This window comes from Furipterus horrens, unplaced genomic scaffold (assembly GCF_987537825.1).
Source record: "Furipterus horrens unplaced genomic scaffold, mFurHor1.1.pri manual_scaffold_1, whole genome shotgun sequence".
Lineage (NCBI taxonomy): Eukaryota > Metazoa > Chordata > Mammalia > Chiroptera > Furipteridae > Furipterus > Furipterus horrens.
In genome coordinates this window covers 168964826-168985268 of record NW_028327171.1, presented here as the reverse complement: position 1 = coordinate 168985268, position 20443 = coordinate 168964826, and the positions used below count along the sequence as shown (strand labels likewise).

Below are 20443 nucleotides of genomic sequence, written 5' to 3'. Positions count from 1 at the left end.
ATGGGGCTCTAATTACATATAAGTATTTGAAATATGATACAAAGAATAACAATTGTAAAAGACATTCAACTTTTAGAACAATATAGGTGAATATCATTATGACCTTGATGGAGGACAGCATTTTTTTTAAGACACCAAATGTACAAACAAACTATAAAGGAAAAGATTAATAAAAAATCATTTCTTTAGGAAATAATATCTCTCAAAAGCTGAAGCTTTAAGAGATGGTGAAATGACTGCACTGGGTTTTTGCTACAAATCCACAGTACTGTAAATGTATTGGCTTAGTTGTTGAATATGTCAGAAAATTACTTTATCCAGTTTCACCAATAATGTGAACTTTCTGACTGGAACCTGAAAATGGCACTATAGTGAAGACATGGTGTATATATACAAGAAATGAATACAGTGATCAGTTTTGTTTTGCTTTGCTTTTCTCAATAAGGGCAAATTAAAACAAAACAAAACAAAAAAACAATAGGTTTTACATGAGGAAGAATGTCCAGATAGAAAAACAGCTCTTGAAATGGATTTCTGAAGGGAGTTGCCAGGCTCAATGTGCCCTTTTTCCTATGAGAACACATTTCTCTCCATAGAACATTGAGACTCTAAAAAATAAAAAATGTCCTGCTGTCCTCTGAGGCAATGTTCCTGTCTGCCCTGGAAACAGATGTATAATTTTTAGTTCATTCCCTAGAGCAGCTCTTACCTGTGAATTTGCATTAAAATTATCTGTAGAATCTGGAAAAAAATACAGAACTTGGACCCAATCTCAGTAATACTGATTTAGTTCTGGTTGGGCCCCTCATATCTACACTTTTAAAAATTATATTCTCCAAGAACAACCATGTCAAAACCTAGTGTCCACACCTCTTTCTGGCTTGGTCTGACAATGCTCTTGTAGTTTAGAAGTCTTAAGTTCCCTTTCCTGTTTCAATTTTTTGGAATGGTTCAGGAAAAGCTTATGTGGAAGTTAGGGTAACAGGAAAGTCTAAATAACTTTTGGAATTTTAGGAGCATTTAAATATTTGTAGAATTCATTATTGGGACACTATTTATCATATTTAGTTTGTGTCACAACCAGTGATGACTTCCCCATGATTTATTCTGTTTCAGCCATTGTCTGTCACAAAAAGCAATCTGGCTCATCTGTAGCCACATAGTGACTAACATTCTGACACTTCTTGGTCAGTTACTTTTGTTGATAATTGAAGAAGCAGAATGAGAAAGAGTAAAAGGAAAAAGGACTCATGGACATGGACAACAGTGTGGTGATTGCAGGGGGGAGGGAGTTATAAGGAAACTAAATGGTAATGAAAAAAATACAATAAAAATGCAAGAAAAGAAAGAGTAGGTATTTCCATTTTATGTGATTCTCTAAATACAGCAACTTCACAAACTTGTTTAGCTGGCATTCCAAGAGTTAGTAGGTCAACAAATATACATTAAGTACCTGTTATGTGCCAAGCACTGTTTCAGGCACTGAAAATATTGTGGAAATAAATAGAGTGCCTGCCCCTTCAAGGAGGGAAGGAGACTGGAACTCATCAAATGCTCTACTGAAAGACTGCTTCTGAGGTCTGTGGCTAATTGTTGTGCTGAGGATGTGATAGCTTTTTTAAAGCTACCTATTTACTCAAAAGTTCCACCCATGTTTAACTATTGGGTTGGCCAGAAAGTCCATTTAGTTTCCTCTGTAAAATAAAATACATTTTTTTCATTTTCACCAGTAACTTTATTAATTTGGATATTTTGAGTATGTTGGCTATCTCTTGCATGGTATAACGATCATTCTCAATTAATGTCTCAATTTGATCGCTACCAACTTCAACTGTTCTACCTGACCCCGGAGCATTGTCCAGTGAGAAATCTCCAGCACCAAACTTTGCAAACCACTTTTGACATGTTCAAGCAGTAACAGCACCTTCTCCATACACTGCACAAATCTTTTTCTTTTTTTTGTGTGTGTTTCAGTTGCATTTTTACCTTTTGTAAAATACAAAACATAATGTGCTGAAAATCTTGCATATTTTCTTCCATTTTCAATACTAAAATGGCCACACAAAAATTCACCAATTTTGATGTTATTTTTAATGTATGCTGCTATGACAGCTGTCACAATACAATCTAACAAAATTGTTTTGAATGAAGTTAAAGATAACTAAGCACTACTTGAACCTTCTAACAGAGAGAAAAAAAAAAAGAACTTTTTGGCCAACCCAATAGAATAAGCTAAAGATCTTACTCCAAAGTCAAAACTAAATCTGAGGTTTTCTCCACTTCCTCTTTATATTTTATAAAGTTGATTAGTTTTACAGTTTCATTTTAAAGATTATTCAAATTACAAAATGCTCTACATATTCATGAGTCTTTGTCTAAAGATTGACTATTACATAAACTTTTCTCTGAGCACATTTTTAAGTGAACAAACTATTAGTAAAAATGGGAGTCTTGTTTGTTTTTCATGTTCATATTTCTGATGTCTAAACCTTTAAAAAGAAGTGTTCTAAACAAAAGTACAAGTACCAAGAAGCTATATCTGAAACTGGAAAAGTTGGCATTCATGCTGCCTGTTACTACCAGAACCAATTAGTAGAGAGAAGGATTGAATATTTATGGGCATTTTAATCAGATGCCTGCGATCTGGGAAGACAGGGGGCGGGGGGGGTGGGGGTGGGGGGGGCTATGTACCATAAATGCCATCTTAACATCTCATCTCAAACCAATCTTTTTATAAAGAGAAGAAGAGGGTATGTAGGGGGTTTGGAAAAACATTAATCAGGTAAGAGCTGTAGTCCAGCAGCAGTGATTTTCCCAGTATTTCTTTATCTACTGATCAACAGTTATTTACCTGCATCACTAACATTCCTTCCCTGGAACACAATGGCTCAGATACCATCTCAATCACTTGCAGACCCCCTAGGGCACAAAGGTTAAATTGCTTGTCAACCTCCTGGAGTCACACAGGTCCTGTATTCCAGTTACTAGAACAACAGCTTTCCTCATGCATTAATCACTTAAGTCTATCAACTACAGCTAAAGCTAAAATCTTTAACTCTTGTGTTCCCCTATCATATTCATCCTGAAAGAAAATAAATGAACCAACAAAGTTATGCTTCTATTGTGTGGTTTCTGCACTCTATCTTATCAAAGGCATTGATTTAACTTTCAGATTTATAATCTGTTTCTCACTCCATTGTTTTTCTGTTTAACTTTTTTTACTTTAAATAATTTTTTATTTTTTCAATTACAGTTGACATACAATCTTATATTAGTTTCAGGTGTACAACCCAGCATTTAGACATTATATAACTTACTAAGTGATCACCCTGATAAATCTAGTACCCATCTGACACCATAAATAATTATAATATTATTGACTATATTTTTATACTGTACTTCACATCCCCATGAGTATTCCATAACTACCAATTTGTACTTCTTAATCCCCTAACCTTTTCCACCCAGTCTCCTAACCCCCCTCTCATCTGACAGTTATGTTTTCTGTATTTATGAGTCTTTTTCTGTTCTGTCTCTTTTTTTTTTTTTTTTAGGTTCCACATATAAGTGAAATCATATGGCATTTTGTCTTCCTCTGTCTGACTTATTTCATTCAGCACAATACCCTCTAAATTCATCCATGTTGTTGCAGATGACAAGATTTCATTTTTTACTGCTATATAATATTCTGTTATGTATGTGTACACACACACACACAAAGTCTGTCAGAAGAAGTTCAACCATTGTTAATATAATGTTTTCACAACATCTAAGTAAACTGGCAGCCAAGGAGAGTGGACTGGAATGCGCGTGTGTGAACAATGAGGACTTCACTGTACTAGTCAGTGGGGGTGATAGACTCCACTGAGTGAGCATGTCTCTTGTGTGGTCATCACATTCAAAATGACTGTGTGAGTAGAGCAACAAATCTACATCACATTTTGCATTAAACTTGAACATTCCTCCACAGAAACTATTCGGATGACTCAGAAGGCCACAGCTATGGGCAACTGGTAATCGGCAGCTTCATTACAACAATGCACCTGCTCATGCATCATGTCTTGTGCAGAGTTTTTTGGCAAAATCGCCCAGGTGACTCAGTTCCCCCTACAGCCCAAATTTGGTGCCCTATGACTTCTGGCTTTTCCCAAAACTAAAATCACCTTTGAAAGGGGAGATATTTCAGACTGTTGATAAGATTCAGGAAAATACAACAGGGAAGCTGATGGCAATTGGGAGAACTGTGTGAAGTCCCAAGGTGCCTACATTGAAGGGGACTGAGGCATCATTGTCCTATGTACAATGTTTCTTGTATCTTGTATCTTCTTCAATAAATCTATTTTTCATATTTCATGGCTGCATACTTTCTGGACAGACATATTATATACACACACACACACACACACAATTTCTTGTTTATCCACTCATCTACTGATGGACACTCAAGTTGCTTCCATATCTTGGCTATGGTAAAAAGTTCTGCAATGAACATATGGCTGTATATGTCTTTTAGATTTAGTGTTTTGGGTTTCTTCAGATAAATACCCAGAAGTGGAATCAATGGGTGCTCTGTCTTTTGTTATGTAGCCTTTGTTATAAAGTCTATTTCATCTGGTATAAGTATTGCTACCCCATCTTTTTTTAGTTTGTCTTCATTTTTATAAAATATCTTTTCCATCACTTTACTTTCAGTCTTTGTGTGTCTTCTGACCTAAAGTGTCTCGTGTAGATAGTATACATAAGAATGTTTTGTTATCCATCAACATCCACTTGTCTTGATCAGAGCATTTAATCCAATTGCATTTAAAGTAATTATTGATAAATACATATTCATTGTCATTTTATTATTCACGTATTTTATCTTTTCTTCTTTTTCTTAAAGAAGACCTTTAACATTTCTTGTAATACTACTTTAGTGGTGAGGAGATCCTTTTTCTTGTCTGGAACTCTCTTTATATGTTTTCCAATTCTAAAAGATAACTTTACTGGCTAGACTAATCTTGGTTACAGGTCCTTGGTTTTCATCACTTTGAATATTTCTTGCCAATTCCTTCTGGCCTGCAAAGTTTCTGTTGAGAAATCAGCTGACAGTCTTATATGGGAGCTCCCTTATAGATGCATAACTACTTTTCTCTTGCTGCTTTTAAGATTCTCTCTTTATCATTAACCTTTGGCATTTTAAATGCTGGCCCAGAAAAAAGCCTTTACCTATGTAACCACAACTGAGTCTTACCTGAAGTTAATACAATAGTAACAAGGTAATATGTTTATATTCTATGTTCTCTCATTGTTTTTGTAAGAAAAAAAATATGTATATATATTTACATTTAACAGTTTATTATAAAAATATTTGACAAAAAATACAGATGAACATCTACATGGAAGAGATGCACAGGTCAAGGTATGTGGGGAAGGCACAGAGCTTCTATACTTTTTCCAGAAACACCAGTCTCCCAGCACCTCCACATGTTCACCAACCTGGAAGCTTCATAAAAATATTTTAATAGCAAATTAAAAGGGGTTTCAGGGGCAGCTAGTATATATTTACAAAAACACAAGTGGACATACATATACAATATATATTAAATTAAAAGGTAATTTTCATGCCCTGGCCATTGTGGCTCAGTTGGTTGGAACATCATCCTATAACTAAAAGGTTGAGGTTTCAATTTCCAATTGAGGCACATACCTAGGTTGTGGGTTGAATCCCTGGGTCCTGGTGCACACAATCCTCGCTCAGGGAGCATATGGAAGGCAATCAATAAATTTTTCTCTCTCACATAAATGTTTCTCTCTTCCTTCTTCTCCTTTTAAAAGTAATGAAAAAAAGAAGTCCTAGGATGAGGATTAAAAATATATATAATTTTCAGAGTTTTATCTTGACCAGATCAGAAATTATATTATTTAATTATAGCATTTAAAATAAAAAGGAGCCACAATTTGGGGTAATATTAATATTTAAATGAGGCTATAAACCAGGGCCAAGTGAAAAGCTGGAGAAAATGAGAAACCAGATACTATAAAAGTTGCTTGTATAAAATAGTTCACCTTGAATAGAAATACACATTAACATCCTGGACAGCTGGTAAACAACTATGTTTTATTCAATCATTCACAAAACATTCATGGACCATCTAACGTATATTTCAGGGAATGCATTATTGTAAGTGCTAGGGATACAAAAATTAACAAAAACAAGGCCTTAGCCTGTACAAGTTGATATATTGCACTATTGCAGTGCTCTTAAATTGTATTATATTTTATGGGTACATTTTGTATACCTACCTGGTTTAATACATAATGGTGACTTTTAAATTTATGTTAGAAAAATATTTACTATTAGGTATTGTTCACCATGTCTATATAGGCAAAAATAAACACTTTAAAACTTTATCCTGATAAAATTAATACATACTTTTTGGTAGAAATTTTGAGAACTTTTCTACACGTGAAAATAATCATGTGTATTTTTACTACTCATATAATTACTGTTGGTATTTTCTTCTAAAACGTTTTGCTACTTATTTGATTTCAAGTAAAAGAAAACGCAACTCAAACTTGTTTAAACAATAAAGAAAATTGAGTGGCTCCATTAAACCTTAACGTTACAGTTCCCAGTAGTACAACTAGCAGGAATCAGATTAACAATAAATGATACTGAATGCTTTTAATGGAAGTAGATAAGCCATATTAAAATAATAATAACAATACCACCAGTAAATGCGAACCCATCTCATGATCAGATTGTGAAAACTGAAGAGGTGTATGGTTGTGCCCTCACACTATAAGTAAATGTTAGGCTAGATGCAAAATACATGAAAGTGAGATAGACAAAATTTGGATCATGATAACTTGCAGGTTAGAAATAATCCAGTGTGTCATTTTTTTGTTCTTTTGTTTTTTGTTTTTTAATGAAGGCCTTTAAGTCCTGACCACCTCCCATTTACCTGCCTCTTCCTTTTGAGAAAAATTTGATCTCAACTTCCATCTATGGCAGCGGTTCTCAACCTGTGGGTCGCGACTCCTTTGGGGGTCGAACAACCCTTTCACAGGGGTCGCCTAAGACCATTGGAAAACACATATATAATTATATATTGTTTTTGTGATTAATCACTGTGCTTTAATTATGTTCAATTTGTAACAATGAAAATACATCCTGCATATCAGATATTTACATTATGATTCATAACAGTAGCAAAATTACAGTTATGAAGTAGCAACAAAAATTTTTTTTTTTTTTGCAATGAAAACAATTTTATGGTTGGGGGTCACCACAACATGAGGAACTGTATTAAAGGGTCGCGGCATTAGGAAGGTTGAGAACCACTGATCTAAGGTTTCAGTCTTGCCCATTCCCAATGCTCCACCATTTCAGCAAGACAAACACCAATACTAAGACTTCCTAGGAATGAGTCTTCTTAGCACCATGAGACATTATCCAACCAAGAGGTTGGTCACCAATGCATCTGATGACCAAAAGGGGGAACTGTGGACAAAAAAAGGGGCCACATACTTAACTTAACAAGCTTAGGAGAGTTCTGGATGGTGGGCCCGACAAACTTTCAGAGACTGAAAGTAAGCACATAGTATAATGAGAACATAAATAATTCTAACTAAAAGCAAGTCATGGTGGTAGTCAAGTCCTAGGTCTGCAGCTTCCTTAACAAAGGTTGATCTTTACCTTAAGTAAGCCTGTCTATTGTCTTTTTGCATCTAAGATAACATACCTTTGAGATGTCAGAATCTTTTTACAGATGCCTCCAGGCACAACCACAGCACTAGAGCACAAAACCTTCCATTGTTACCTTGTTTCTCACATACTATCTCTATGTGATGTAAATATTATTAATCACCCTAACCCACCAATGTAAAGGAAGGATGTGTCTATTTCCCCTTTTTCTTTCACCCACCCCCTTTATCTACCACCACTGGATTTCATGTAATCCTCTTTATGTCTTTCCCTTTTATTCTAATGTATAAAATAAGCTGCAAAAATCTCTGGAGCATTTTCTCAATCTGTTGAGATTTTGCTTCCCAGCAACTATTGTCAGTTTGACTCAAATAAACTCAAAAATTTTTTTTTTGAAATATTGATTGGCTCACATAACTGAGAAGTCCACAGACTGACTAGCTATGTGAGGCTTGATTCTACAATTCAATTTGTCATTGAGGATCCATTAATTTCCTTCTCTCTGCTGTGCTTTCCTTGGTTCTGCCTCATTCTAAGACTGGTTTCCCTTGCAGTCTCAGGATGGCTTGCAGCATCTGCCTCTTGTCCACCAAGAAAGAGAACCTTAGCATTTTCAGCAAAAGTCCTGAGTCATTATATTAAACTACCTTGGAGCCAATGTCCATCCTGACTCAATCATTGAGTCCAAAGGGATGGATTATACTGATGGGATTCCTAAGTTAGTTATTATCACCTCTAAGGCAGAGTGAAGTCAACTTTTCTGAAGGCATATGATCCCTAAAGAGAAATTATTGCTATTGGGAAGGGAATGGGAGTTTAAAGAAACTAAATAATTTTAAAGAAATTTGAAATCACATTAGATCTATTCAATTTAAGTATATGTGCTGCTGAAGCAAGCACTAGATATAGTCAAATAACAAATTTTAAATCACTCTAATCACTTGTACTACTTTATCTTTCTATTATTTACTTATCTTTTATTAGACTTTATGAATGGTTCAGAGTTCTCAGTTTTTCAAGAAAAATTATCCTCAAATATCAATAGGGAATTTTGATAGGTATTAAAAATGACATAGTTCTATATTTATGGATAAAAGTTCATTATGTAGTATTAATGAAAAATGTTACTAAAAGTCATGTGTATAAAATATCATGTCTATTTTATATTTTTCTTAGTCTATATATATGTAGAAAAATGATACATAGAGTAAATGTTATCAGTAGGTGTTAATTTTCACTTTCTTCATTACTTTCAGTATTATCTGAAGTAGATTTATTGTTGTATGGCAAACACAGAGTTTATTCTTATATTATTACTTATTATTGTATCATTTTCCATAGAACAACTATTTTTGCCTCACACTGCATTTTATATTACTCATTACATTCATAATCAGAAAAAAAATTGAAATTGAAACTGCAATTATGCTAAATCAGCCCCAGTTTGGTGATGTGCCCTAGCATAAAAGACTCCATTTTGGGCCTGTGGTTTTCTTTTTAACAACTGAGAACAAAGGTGAAGTGAGAACAGGAGCAGAATATATGACTTTTCCATAGTTTCAGTTTCTGGCCATTTTTCTCCTGCTTAGTTTTCAGATCCTTCAGTCAACCCTTAGCTTGCTGTGATTTTTCAAGTTATATTCTTGTATCTTTACACTAAAATGACCAAGATGATAGGAAGACACTGAAGTCGCAAGACAAAAAAGTTAAAAATGCAAAGCAAACTAGAGACTTCACAAAGGACAGATGTTTGTGGAGATATTAAGTGAGATCAGCTCATAGATATTTTTAAGTCTGAAATAATTTTAATTCCAAAAGACTATTACAAATACAGGATTCCTTCTGGTTTCAGAACGGAAGTCTACAGTAAGTCCTCACTTAACATTATGGTTAGCCTCTTGGAACTAAAGGGAAATAACATATAACGAAACCAAGTTTACCATAGGCTAATTAATATAAACAACAGTTAAATTCTTGACATCTCATCAACGTTTCATCAATGTTGAAAGAAAAGATGTTATTGGAGGACACACTGTATCGGGGATCCCTTTACTTCAAGAAGCTCTTTTAAGTTTTCCAACAATGCACCCAGTTAACTGTTGGTAGACCAAGAGGGCATGCATATAGTTTCCTCTATAGTAGAAACACAAGCAGTCAGGGACTGGGAGCTTATTCTAAATCACAGTGCTAAAGCTTCATATATTTCCACCTCTGATTTAGAAAAGTCAAGGTCACCCTGCCTTGAGAAAGTGGAAGGTGAGATTCTGACCCAGGTCTGACTTGTAAGTCCTTGCGTTTAAACAGTGTGCTATAAAAAGGACTAGATTAACTAAAAGAGGAATTGGAGGATCACACGAAGCGGGGTTGGGGGAAAGACTAAAGGCCACTGTAGCTGAGTTCAGGGAAACGAGACCAGAGAAGCCTACAGCAGTCGCCATCTTGGGGCAGCCGGGCTGCCGGAAGTCCCGCCGCCTGAGTCTAATGACTGGGCCGCTCGCTGGGGGCGGGGGCGGGGACCCAGCGCGCCGGCGTGCCGGCTGCGGGGGCGATACAGGAGGGCGGGCCCGGAGACCGTGCGGCCTGGAGGCTATCCGCGAAGGGCGGGGCGTGGGGGTGGGGCCTTGGTGGGGCGGAGCCGCCCAGCCGGCGCGGGGAGGAGCTGACCCGGCTACTACTTTGGGGCACCTCACTTTCGTGGAACGTGACTGAGCTGCTGCAGCCGACAGCTGGCAGCTCTCTGCTAGGAGTGCTGTGGGTGGGAGGGAGATGACGGTGATTCCCTCCCTGTTTGGCCCACTGCGAGCACCGACTCCCTTCACCTCGCGGCCTCGGGGCTGCAGACGTAGCAGGTGAGATGAACCTCCCGTGCCCCCGCGCCCCAGATCTGAGCAGGTGGGCAGCGCTCAGGCCCGCAGCCCACTGCCTGCGCCCGCCCGCCTCTTCCCCGCAGTGCCCACCTCTAGGAGGATGTGTGTGGGCTACCCGGGAGGGCTTCCGTAGAGGGAGAGGCAGCTCGTTGGTACCCTTCGGCGATAGAATTTCCATTCCCTAGTTTGAGGAACACCTCATTACACCATGTTATTCTCGGACTGCTCCTTATCCCAAGGGGTGGTCTCAGTCTCTGCCCTCCCGGGAGCTTCTGCCCATATACTTGGAGAATTGCTCCAAATTTTCTCCCTTACCCCCTTTTAGAACATGTCAGTTACTCTAACGTTGGGACTCCATGCCCTGGGGAAGCTGAAGGACCAACTTGTTCTCCCAGCCACAGACCCCAAGCTGCCTTTCCGCTTCGACGGCTGCCTGTCCGGGCTTTGGGTGGTAGCTATGCTCTGGACGGCCTCTGTGGTTAGCGACTCTCCACACCCTTATCTTGGAGGGCCAGAGTCCATCCCTGACGACCGGGGAAGAACAGCGCTCAGTGCTCCCCACCCGAGGTCTCCAGGGAGGGCATTTGGTCCCCTACAAGTCGGTGGGAGTGGGTGGAAGTTGCTGTGGAAGAGTGCGTTCAGTGGTACCACACTGTATTATGCTTTTCCCACAGGATAAAGGATAGTGGGTGCTTAAGGAATAGACAGCCTAAGAGTTTAAAGCTTCCTCTGGGAAGTTCATCAGAACCCTCTTCCCCATTTTTACTTAGTAATATCAATTGTTTACCATTTCAATGGTTCTGTCATCTTAACCAAAAATGAAGTAGCCCGAAGTGTTTTGTATATAACATGCCTCCACTCCCTGCCCCAGTGAGTGGTCAGTGAGTGTTTTTTACTCTGACAAATCAGCTTGTCCCCTAACAAGCTTTGTTTTAATGAGATGAAAAGACTGGATGTAACTTTAAAAACAAGAACAAAAAACAACAACTTCCGTTGTTGTGGCTCCTGTTCATTTTAAAATAATGCTTTAGAAAGCATCTTTTCCTCTCATGGTGGGGGAGGTGGGGATGAAGATGAGAGAAGTTCTTACTGGTTAATTTGACTTTCCCTCAACTAGCAGATATTGCTTTTATAATATTGAGGAACATTAAAAGAAACCTCATGGAAAGGGGCAAAGTACTTCTCAGTTTTTCTCTTAATTTTCATCTAACTGAAACTTAAGCCTGGGCATTATGACAACTATTTGACCATCACCTTGAGAAAAGTGAAGAGCTCTCTCCTCCCTGCTAACAACTATTTAAGATCAAACTAAATTAAATTGAACTCCTCGTAATTGTTTGGTTTAAAATAAAAACGATAACCTTGTGGCCCATCCTGTTCCTCTGTTTTAGTTGGAGGATCTTTAATACCAAGTATTGTTTGAAGCACTGGCATAGATCGATGCATTATATTTAATGTTACCATTCTTATTACGACCACAATTCCTAATAGCAATTACTACTATTTCTTGAAAGCCTACTCTGTGATAAACTACTAAGATAAGCTTAGTATAAAGTCTCCAAGCCTCACAATATTCCTCTAAGGAGGTTTATACTCTAATTTTATAGTTGAGGAAGCTAAGGTCCTGAGAGGCTAGGTAGCTTGCCCAAAGAGTTGATAAGAGATAAGGCCCAAAATTGGGTTCAGGGCTTTTTGACTGTTTTCACTGGACAACTGCTAGTTTGGTTAAAACTGTTGGTTTAAAAAAGCATTGGAGTACATTGATAATGTGAGTGTGGTACAAATAAGAAGTATGAGTAGTATTAGTTATTAAATCTCCTGGCAAAGAAATACAGGGAAGTTTGAAAAAAATAACAGAAGAGTGGGCTAATTTATCACCTCATTCTTTAGCACTGACTTTTCAAGTCCACATCTTTAGAGCTCCAAATGTTTAACGCCTTTGTTTGATCGTTTACCAGCTCCTACCTCTACTATGGATATCTGTAGCAACCAGTAGCTTTCCCAGGATGTAATTTGACGCTCAGTTGCTAAACTTCAGGTATGTGAATATTGTAGGTTTTGTGTATATTGACCACTCCTACCTAATCCTGCTTGGCCGGATCCAGATTAAATGTAAGTTTTTAAATGGTTCAGTGAATAACAGTGTCACACAGGGAAAATTATCTTGTTCACACTCCCGAGTACAGTTATTGCTGGTCTTTGGCTTGCCATCTGAGTCTTTTTAATGTGATGTGGGTGTTTCAGAACTTAACCTGGGCATTGTAAATTCCAGGAATGAGCTTTTTGACTTTCTGCCTTACATAAGGTCACTTTAGATGGTTGACCCAGAGTAATTATAAATTGGCAGTTGTTGCCATGTCAATTTCAAGTTACTAATAAGAGCTAATTATTTCCAGTTGTCTAAACCTCATGTTCATGTGTCTGTGGCAGCAAGAGGGAAGTCTGATAAGGAACTTTTTTCTTGCTTTAGCATTTTTTTCTGAACATCTTTAGAACAGTTTACAACACATTTTGTATTCTTTAACATTTTATGAACAGCTTTAGAACATTTAGAACACGTTGTATAGTCTTGGGCCTGTTACTATAGTGAAAAACTTAAAATATTTTATCATTAGAGAGAGAGAGATTTCTGACCATGAACTAGATAGTTCCTAAAAGAGAACGTTGACTAAAAGGTGAAATAAAGATATACATATGGAGTCTCCTGTGTGCCATGTACTGAGTTAGGTGATAGTGACACAATAGTAAGCAGAAACATGCACAGACACAGTTCCTGTAGCCCTTAAAAGTCTAGTAAAGGAGATAGACATAAAACAAAGAATCACTCTAATGCATAGTGTAATTATAAAATGAGAAACGTAGCCTAAAGGTAAGGAATATAATTCTATTTGAGAAAGACTCCTGGCCTGGCTGTGGGGTCAGAGAAGCCCTTACATGATAAAACTGACTTCTGAACTATATGATTTGGAGGATAAGTAAGTGTTATTGTGTGTAGGGAGTGGTGGGCAGGTAGAGAAGAAACATTTTTAGAGTTAACTACATGTGCAAAGTCCAGGTAATGCAAAGGAACTGTGGGGCATTCAAAAAGGCCAATATGTGTGGCTGGTGTAAAAAGAACTAAGAGTAGGTTGGTGAGTTGCCATTATTTTTTGTTTCATTCTCTCTCAATATGCTATCAAAATTATATTTAATTCTTGTTAAGCGATTGCTTTGTGCCAGATGTCATTATGTGGCCTTTACTTAAATAATTTCAAGTTCCTGTGAGGTGGGTACTATTATTACCATTACACAAATGAGGAAAGTGAGACAAAAAATAAAAGTTACTAGTTCGAAGTTAGTAAGTGATCCTCTATGATACCCCTTTTCCTATGCTGTAGTCAAGTATGACCACAGGCTGGAAAGGCCCCTTCTGTCTAGTGTTCTCCCTGAGAACTTGTGAAATTTCTGGAGAATCTGGATGCAGGTGAACATTCAGCAGAGACTCTGAGCTCCATGCTTTTATTAATCACTAGGTGGATGGAGCTAGAGGGTGAATCTCTGGGGAGGATCCCGAGGCATCAGAGTATTGCATTAGACAGAGTATTGGCAGCCGTCCGTCTCGAGAGACGATGGTGTAGCTTCTTAAGAGTCTATCTGCACCGCCGAGAATGGCTGTGCAGTCCGACTCGGGAGTGACACGGTATCTGTCTCCTCCCGTGTTGAATCGACATCTTGCGATGACGCTGGAGTGTCCTCTCCAGTGAAGCTGAAGCTACAGAGCCTGGGCAGGGTGATATGGAGGGTCTGCTGTTGCCCATGCAGCAGACCCCCCCTCTCTTCGCAGCTGAAGGGTCCAAGGGAAAGATGGAGTCAATACAGCTTGGCTTCAGGTGCGCCGCAGGAGTTGCCGGTGTTGACTACAACGTCAAACCGCCTTAGGGACTCCGGCTCCGGATTTTCTGTCGGGGTTTACTCCCTTAGCCTTTCCCCTGAAGAGGTATGCCGCAAGGCAGCGGAGGTTTTTTGGAGTCAGAGTTTTCCTTCTCTGATGTGCCCTGACTGGAAGATCGAACCAGCGACACTTAGCTCGCAGGCCGACGCTCAATCCACTGAGCCAAACCAGCCAGGGGCATCACTGCAGCTGTTACTCAGGTCTGATGTTGAATATAGGAGAGCAACATAAATATGTTGCACCCACCCACCTTTGAGAGTAAAGAGGTTATTGTTAGCAAGGAAACACTCCAACCCTTTTTTTAAATTTTTTTTTTCTGATGGTAGTTGAAGAAAAGTATGTGTATTTATTTAGCCATTTAATAAGTCTAGGTTTGCCAATGTATTCTTTCAACCAGCATTCTTCCTAGTGATTGTTACACTGAATCTTCTTTCTTTCTTTCCAGAGAGCTGGTTGGAGTTGAAAAGGGAAAGAAAATGAATTCTTTTTCTGATTTACCTGCCAAGAACTTAACCATTGCAGTCGATATGACCAACACTTTGTCCTCAACAGTAATGCATGGATTTAATTCCACCAATGATCCACCTTCAATGTCAATAACAAGGCTTTTTCCAGCCTTACTTGAATGCTTTGGCATAGTCTTTTGTGGCTATATAGCAGGAAGGGCCAATGTCATAACATCAACACAGGCCAAAGGACTGGGAAATTTTGTCTCCAGATTTGCACTTCCAGCCTTATTATTCAAAAACATGGTTGTACTTAATTTTTCCAATGTGGATTGGTCTTTCCTGTATAGCATCTTAATTGCCAAAGCTTCTGTATTTTTTGTTGTATGTGTTCTAACCTTATTAGTTGCCAGCCCTGACAGTCGCTTTAGCAAAGCCGGACTATTCCCTATTTTTGCTACACAAAGTAATGACTTTGCATTGGGATATCCTATAGGTAAGTTATTTTTTTTATTTTTCAGCTTTTAAACTTTAAGTGTTTTAGAAGATAGCAAAGTATAAGCTTTTTAATTTAAGCATTTGTTAGTGATAGATACTTACTCTTATATCTAAGAGTTCTTTCACTTTTTTTTCTTAAATATGTCTTAAATGAGGATGAATTCTATTTTTCCTTAACTTCAGAGTTTGAGGCTCCTTGAAATGTCTGCCTAAAACAAATGGCCATATCCAAATAAACTGTGAATTATTTTTCTAATAGTATTTTTTTCTTCTCAATAATCACACACAAAAGAAATTTAATTTCCAGAAGAGATAAGATTCTGATTTAAATTATGTAAAAAACATAGGCATATGTCTGTATAAAAACAGTCATTATTAAATATTAACAGTGGAATTTTATGAGTGACTTTTCCTCTCATTTTTCTTACCATCTGGAATATATATTATTTTACATTAATGCTCATTTTTGAGCTTGTTCTTCAAATTGTCAATGTACTTTAGTTGAAGTTAATTTCTTGTTTAAGAACAAAAATAGGGTTTTTTCACCTTTCCAACTTTTCCGTCTTCACTTTTCCAGTTCTTTAAGCAACTTAATTTTATGTTTCTTTGTGTATGTTTGCTGATGAAACAGTAAAAGTACCAGTTTGGGATGTTGAGCGATCTTGAAACACCTTTTTTTCCCAGGCATTCTGCCACTAAGAAAATGTATACTTAGTAACTGTTTTTTATATATTTATTTTTAGATTAAAGTTTATATTGTACTTTGATCATGTATCATAATGTGAGGACCTGAATATTACGAATACAGTCATTCATTCATTCAACATTCACCCATTCGTAGGGACCCATTATGTACCAGTGACTGTGTTGGCTGATGGGAATATCTGTGAACAACATTCTTGTACATATTGAATTTGCATTTTAATGGGAAAATAAAATTAAAATGATATCAAGTAATGACAAGGGCCATAAAAATAAGTAAAGTAGTATAGAGGGATAGGGATGAGGAGGTACTACGTAAGGAAGGGAGTCAGTAAAGGCCTTTCTGATGATATAGCTCCTGAGCAGAGACCAAAAAAACCCTACAAAATGACTATTGAAATCTGCCATTAACTTTCAGATTTCTTTTTATTGTTTATTTTTGTAAGATTTTATTTATTTATTTTTAGAGAGAGGGGAAGGGAGGGAGAAAGGGAGAGAAACATCAATGTGTGGTTGCCTCTCATGTGTCCCCCAACTGGGGACCTGGCCCGCAACCCAGTCATGTGCCCTAACTGGGAATTGAACCAGCAACCTTTGGGTTCACAGGCTGGTGCTCAGTCCACTGAGCCACACCAGCCAGGGCAACTTTCAGATTTCTTATTCAGTAGTTTTACCCCTCTCCCCCACACCACTCCAGATTATTTCACCATTTCACCACTGGCACCAAACGATACTAGTGGACTATCTTTTTCATCTCCTCCTTTGACCCTTCTCCATCTCTTTTACCAGAAACAGAGATAGATATACCTTAAAAGTTAAATAACTATGAGTAAAGCTGGAGGTTTATGAGAGAGGAAAATTAGGCTGTTATATAACTAAGCTAAAAATAATCAGAAACTAGATAGGTGTTTCTTTAAGGTTAGTGGATTTTAAAATTAAGAATGAACCAAGCATTTTAATGAAGACTTATCCATCTCTTCAGAGGCATTAATAATTTAAATTCATCGAAGTATTTACGGTATAAGGACCTAAGCAGTAGCTGAGCATCATAGTATTAAATGTTTAATGAATATTGCTATATCTTAATCTAGACATAAACTATAAATATAGTTTCACATTCTCATCGATTAGTAAGCCCATAACTAAGTAGAACTAACATTTGTAACTTTATAGAGTTCTTTCTTATTTACTTATCTCATTTGAGGTAGGGCAGATATTGTTATCCTCATTTTTAAATAAGGAGACAAGCTTACAAAGATTTAATTGCCTTATCCCAAGTCACATAGCTTACAGGTGCCTGAGATCCAAACCTAGGTCTTTTGGTTCTAAATCCTGGGCATTCTCTTATGCCACAGAGTTATATAACATGCCCATTTAATCTTCAGAAGACCAAACTAGCCCTTCCGATACATTACTTTCACAGAGAATCAATGTTTTATTATCTTTACATTAATCTAAAATATTTCATAAAATGAGTACTAGTGGAAAAAGACCTATTAAATGAGTTTATCCATTTTCCTATCAAGGCAGACTGGCAGACTCTCTAGCTAAAAAGTGTAGTCAGCCATGTTCATCACTGTTTTTCTTATGTCCCACATTAAATCAATGAACCTGATAATAATTATGTTTCCAGCAGTGTACTAGCCCAATTTCCCTGATGATTATGCTTGTAGATTTTCTTTTTAAGTCTTCACCTGAGGATATGCTTATTGAGAGAGAGAAAGAGAGGGAAGGAAACATAGATGTGAGACAGTAACATCAATTGGTTGCCTCCCACATTTCCCCCAAGTGGGGATTGAACCTGCAACCTAGATATGTGCCCTGACCTGGGATTGAACCCACAACCCCTTGGTGCATGGGATGGCGCACCAACCATCTGAGCCACCTGACCGGGGCTATGCTCATAGATTTTGAGTTGTAATTTTTTTTTTTAATTTTAAAATCACAAATAATATGAGCTATTGTAACATTAGAATGTAGAAAATAACTTTACCAGAATCCAATAGTATAGACTGAAGTACTTTTCCATGTGCCTGCAGATTGGAAGGTGTGATACAGAACTGCAGGGCGATGTATCTGGTTCAGTGAGGTGATTTATTATTGCTGTCCATGCCCATCTGCCTTCTGGTTTCCTTCAGTGGGAACAGAGAAGACTTTGTCTCTAGAGAGAAGACCTTTTCAGTTTGTTATGTGACCTCTCCCCAGAATTCCCACTCCCTTGTTCACAGATAAACATAGCTTATAAGAATTGACCTTTTGAAGACTATTTGTTTCATGTCAGTCCAGTTTACAGGTAACTCAGGAGAAGGCAGATAATGAATAAAGAAAAAGGACAGTCATGTTTCCTTTTTCTCTATACTATGACAATTATAACAGTCTGTGAAATTACATTAAATTAATTTATCTACACTGAAGTGACAGAAAACTACAGTGCCTTATTACAGACTAAAAAAGAAGCTCTGTTTTTTTGTTTTTATTTTTAGAACAATTCTTTTCAAAGATACTTAAAGAAATCTGAGTGTGAGACGAAACCAAGGTGAAATGTTGATTTCAGCAAATCAGAATGGTTCCCTGCCTTGGTCATTAAAAGATACTAATAGGGCATAGTTAAATCCTATAATTTATTCCTCAAACAATGCTGATAACATAAGTACCCTGACTAATCATAATTATGCTCTAGTGCTTGAGCTGTAAACAAAAAGGAAATGAAGCATTTAACTATATGCCATTAAATAATAGAATGATCTCATCTGAGTCTTTCTGTTATTTGCTAGGGATTGAAAATCTGCTAGAATCAAAATAGGAGCCACAGTGGGTGGCTAATTTTGTCTCTTAGTTCTTCAAAGCTATATAGTAATTCTTCAAAGTGGAGTTTTCTCCTCCCCCCAAGAGCCTTATTTCTAAGTACTAATTAATTAGAATTTAATAGTTTATAAAATTATAAATCTAATTTGTTAGTAGGAGTCACTGCTTTCATATATATATGTTTTTTGTTTTTGTTTTTTTCAGATTTGAAAACCAATCTTTATTTTAGATTGGTAAAAAAAGAGTAGCACTACCAATTTATAAAGACATAATGTTAAGCTCTGAATGATGTGGCTCTATTAAACGTCCTTCCACAATGTGAAAGGTCAATGGTTCGACTCCTGGTCAGGGCACATGCCTGGGTTGTGGGCCAGGTCCCCAGTTGGGGTGTATGTGAGAGACAGCCAATCAATGTTTCTCTCACAAATTGATGTTTCTCTCCCTCTCTTTCTCCCTCCCTCCCCGTCTCTCTAAATAAAATCTTTAGAAAAAAAGAACATGTTAAGTAATTATGCAAATGAATGGCAGAAATGGACTGAAATTTCCATGTTTAACCATAGTCTTCTAGTAATTTAACAAGTATTTATTTATTCCCAGTTTTTTGCTGTCCCTATAGACTATACTTCCTTTGCCTTCAAATACCTGTTCAACCAACTTAAAAACACCCCAATAATAATCTGCTTTAAAATATTCAGAATATGAAAAAAAAATTGGGAATAAAGAGAAAACAAGTTAGTGAACAGCAATTAGATACAAATTACTGTGTGTTACAAAATACATTATTTTGTCTGAAACCTTTGATGTGTTAATTCCATTCAGCAACTATTTCCAGATTTGCTCAGTGCTGTGCTGGGGACTGACAGTTAAAAAATGATGCCTTCAAGGAACTTGGAATTAGTTAGGTGACACTAATATGAAACAATTTTACCAGAGCCATTCAGAGAAGAGGCTATCCATGATATAAATTGAAGACTGTGGAAGTTGTAGTACCTGAGGCAGGTCTTAAAGAGTAGGCAAGATTTAGACAAGAAAGGAGAGACGTCAAGAAGTTGAGGGATGATGGTCAGAATGTAGAACTAGTTATAAACCTAGTATTTGTGTGGTCTAACTATGATATTAAACTGGTTGATGGAGGCTTTGCAGTAAGGATTAGCTAGATATTCCCAGAGAGATGAGCTGGGTAAATAAGGGGTCAGTTAAGGTTCTATAGCTGTTCCTGTGGGCAGTGAGAACTTTGGGAAAATCTTATTTTTTGGAAGTTAAGATTTAGATGATATTTTCAGCAGTGAATAAAATGGATGAAGGGGTTTAGCCAAGAAAAACCAAAAAGCTATTGGTTGGAAATATGTTAAGTAACCCAGTTTTGAAATTTTTCATCTGTGGTAGTAGTGGGAGTCAAGAAGAGAAAATGCAAAAGATCCTGGAAAAAGAGAAAGTACTTGGTGATTGGTTAACCATAGATATTAAAGACTTGCTCAAATTTGTATTGAGCTTTAAAACAATC

At 37.3% G+C, this 20443-nt stretch overlaps 1 protein-coding gene across 2 annotated transcripts in view; it reads left to right on the top strand.

The window, feature by feature from the left end:
- Positions 1 to 10363: 10363 nt before the first annotated feature.
- Positions 10364 to 20443, top strand: part of GPR155 (G protein-coupled receptor 155) — a 42436-nt gene continuing 32356 nt past the window's right edge. The window contains exons 1-3 of one of the 2 annotated variants that reach the window (XM_090280815.1): positions 10364 to 10539; positions 12516 to 12595; positions 14934 to 15430. In XM_090280815.1, the coding sequence (XP_090136941.1) occupies positions 14965 to 15430 (466 nt within the window). In that variant the 5' untranslated portion in view covers positions 10364 to 10539; positions 12516 to 12595; positions 14934 to 14964. The remainder of the gene's footprint in view (positions 10540 to 12515; positions 12596 to 14933; positions 15431 to 20443) is intronic. The other variant, XM_090280814.1, reaches the window with a different exon arrangement.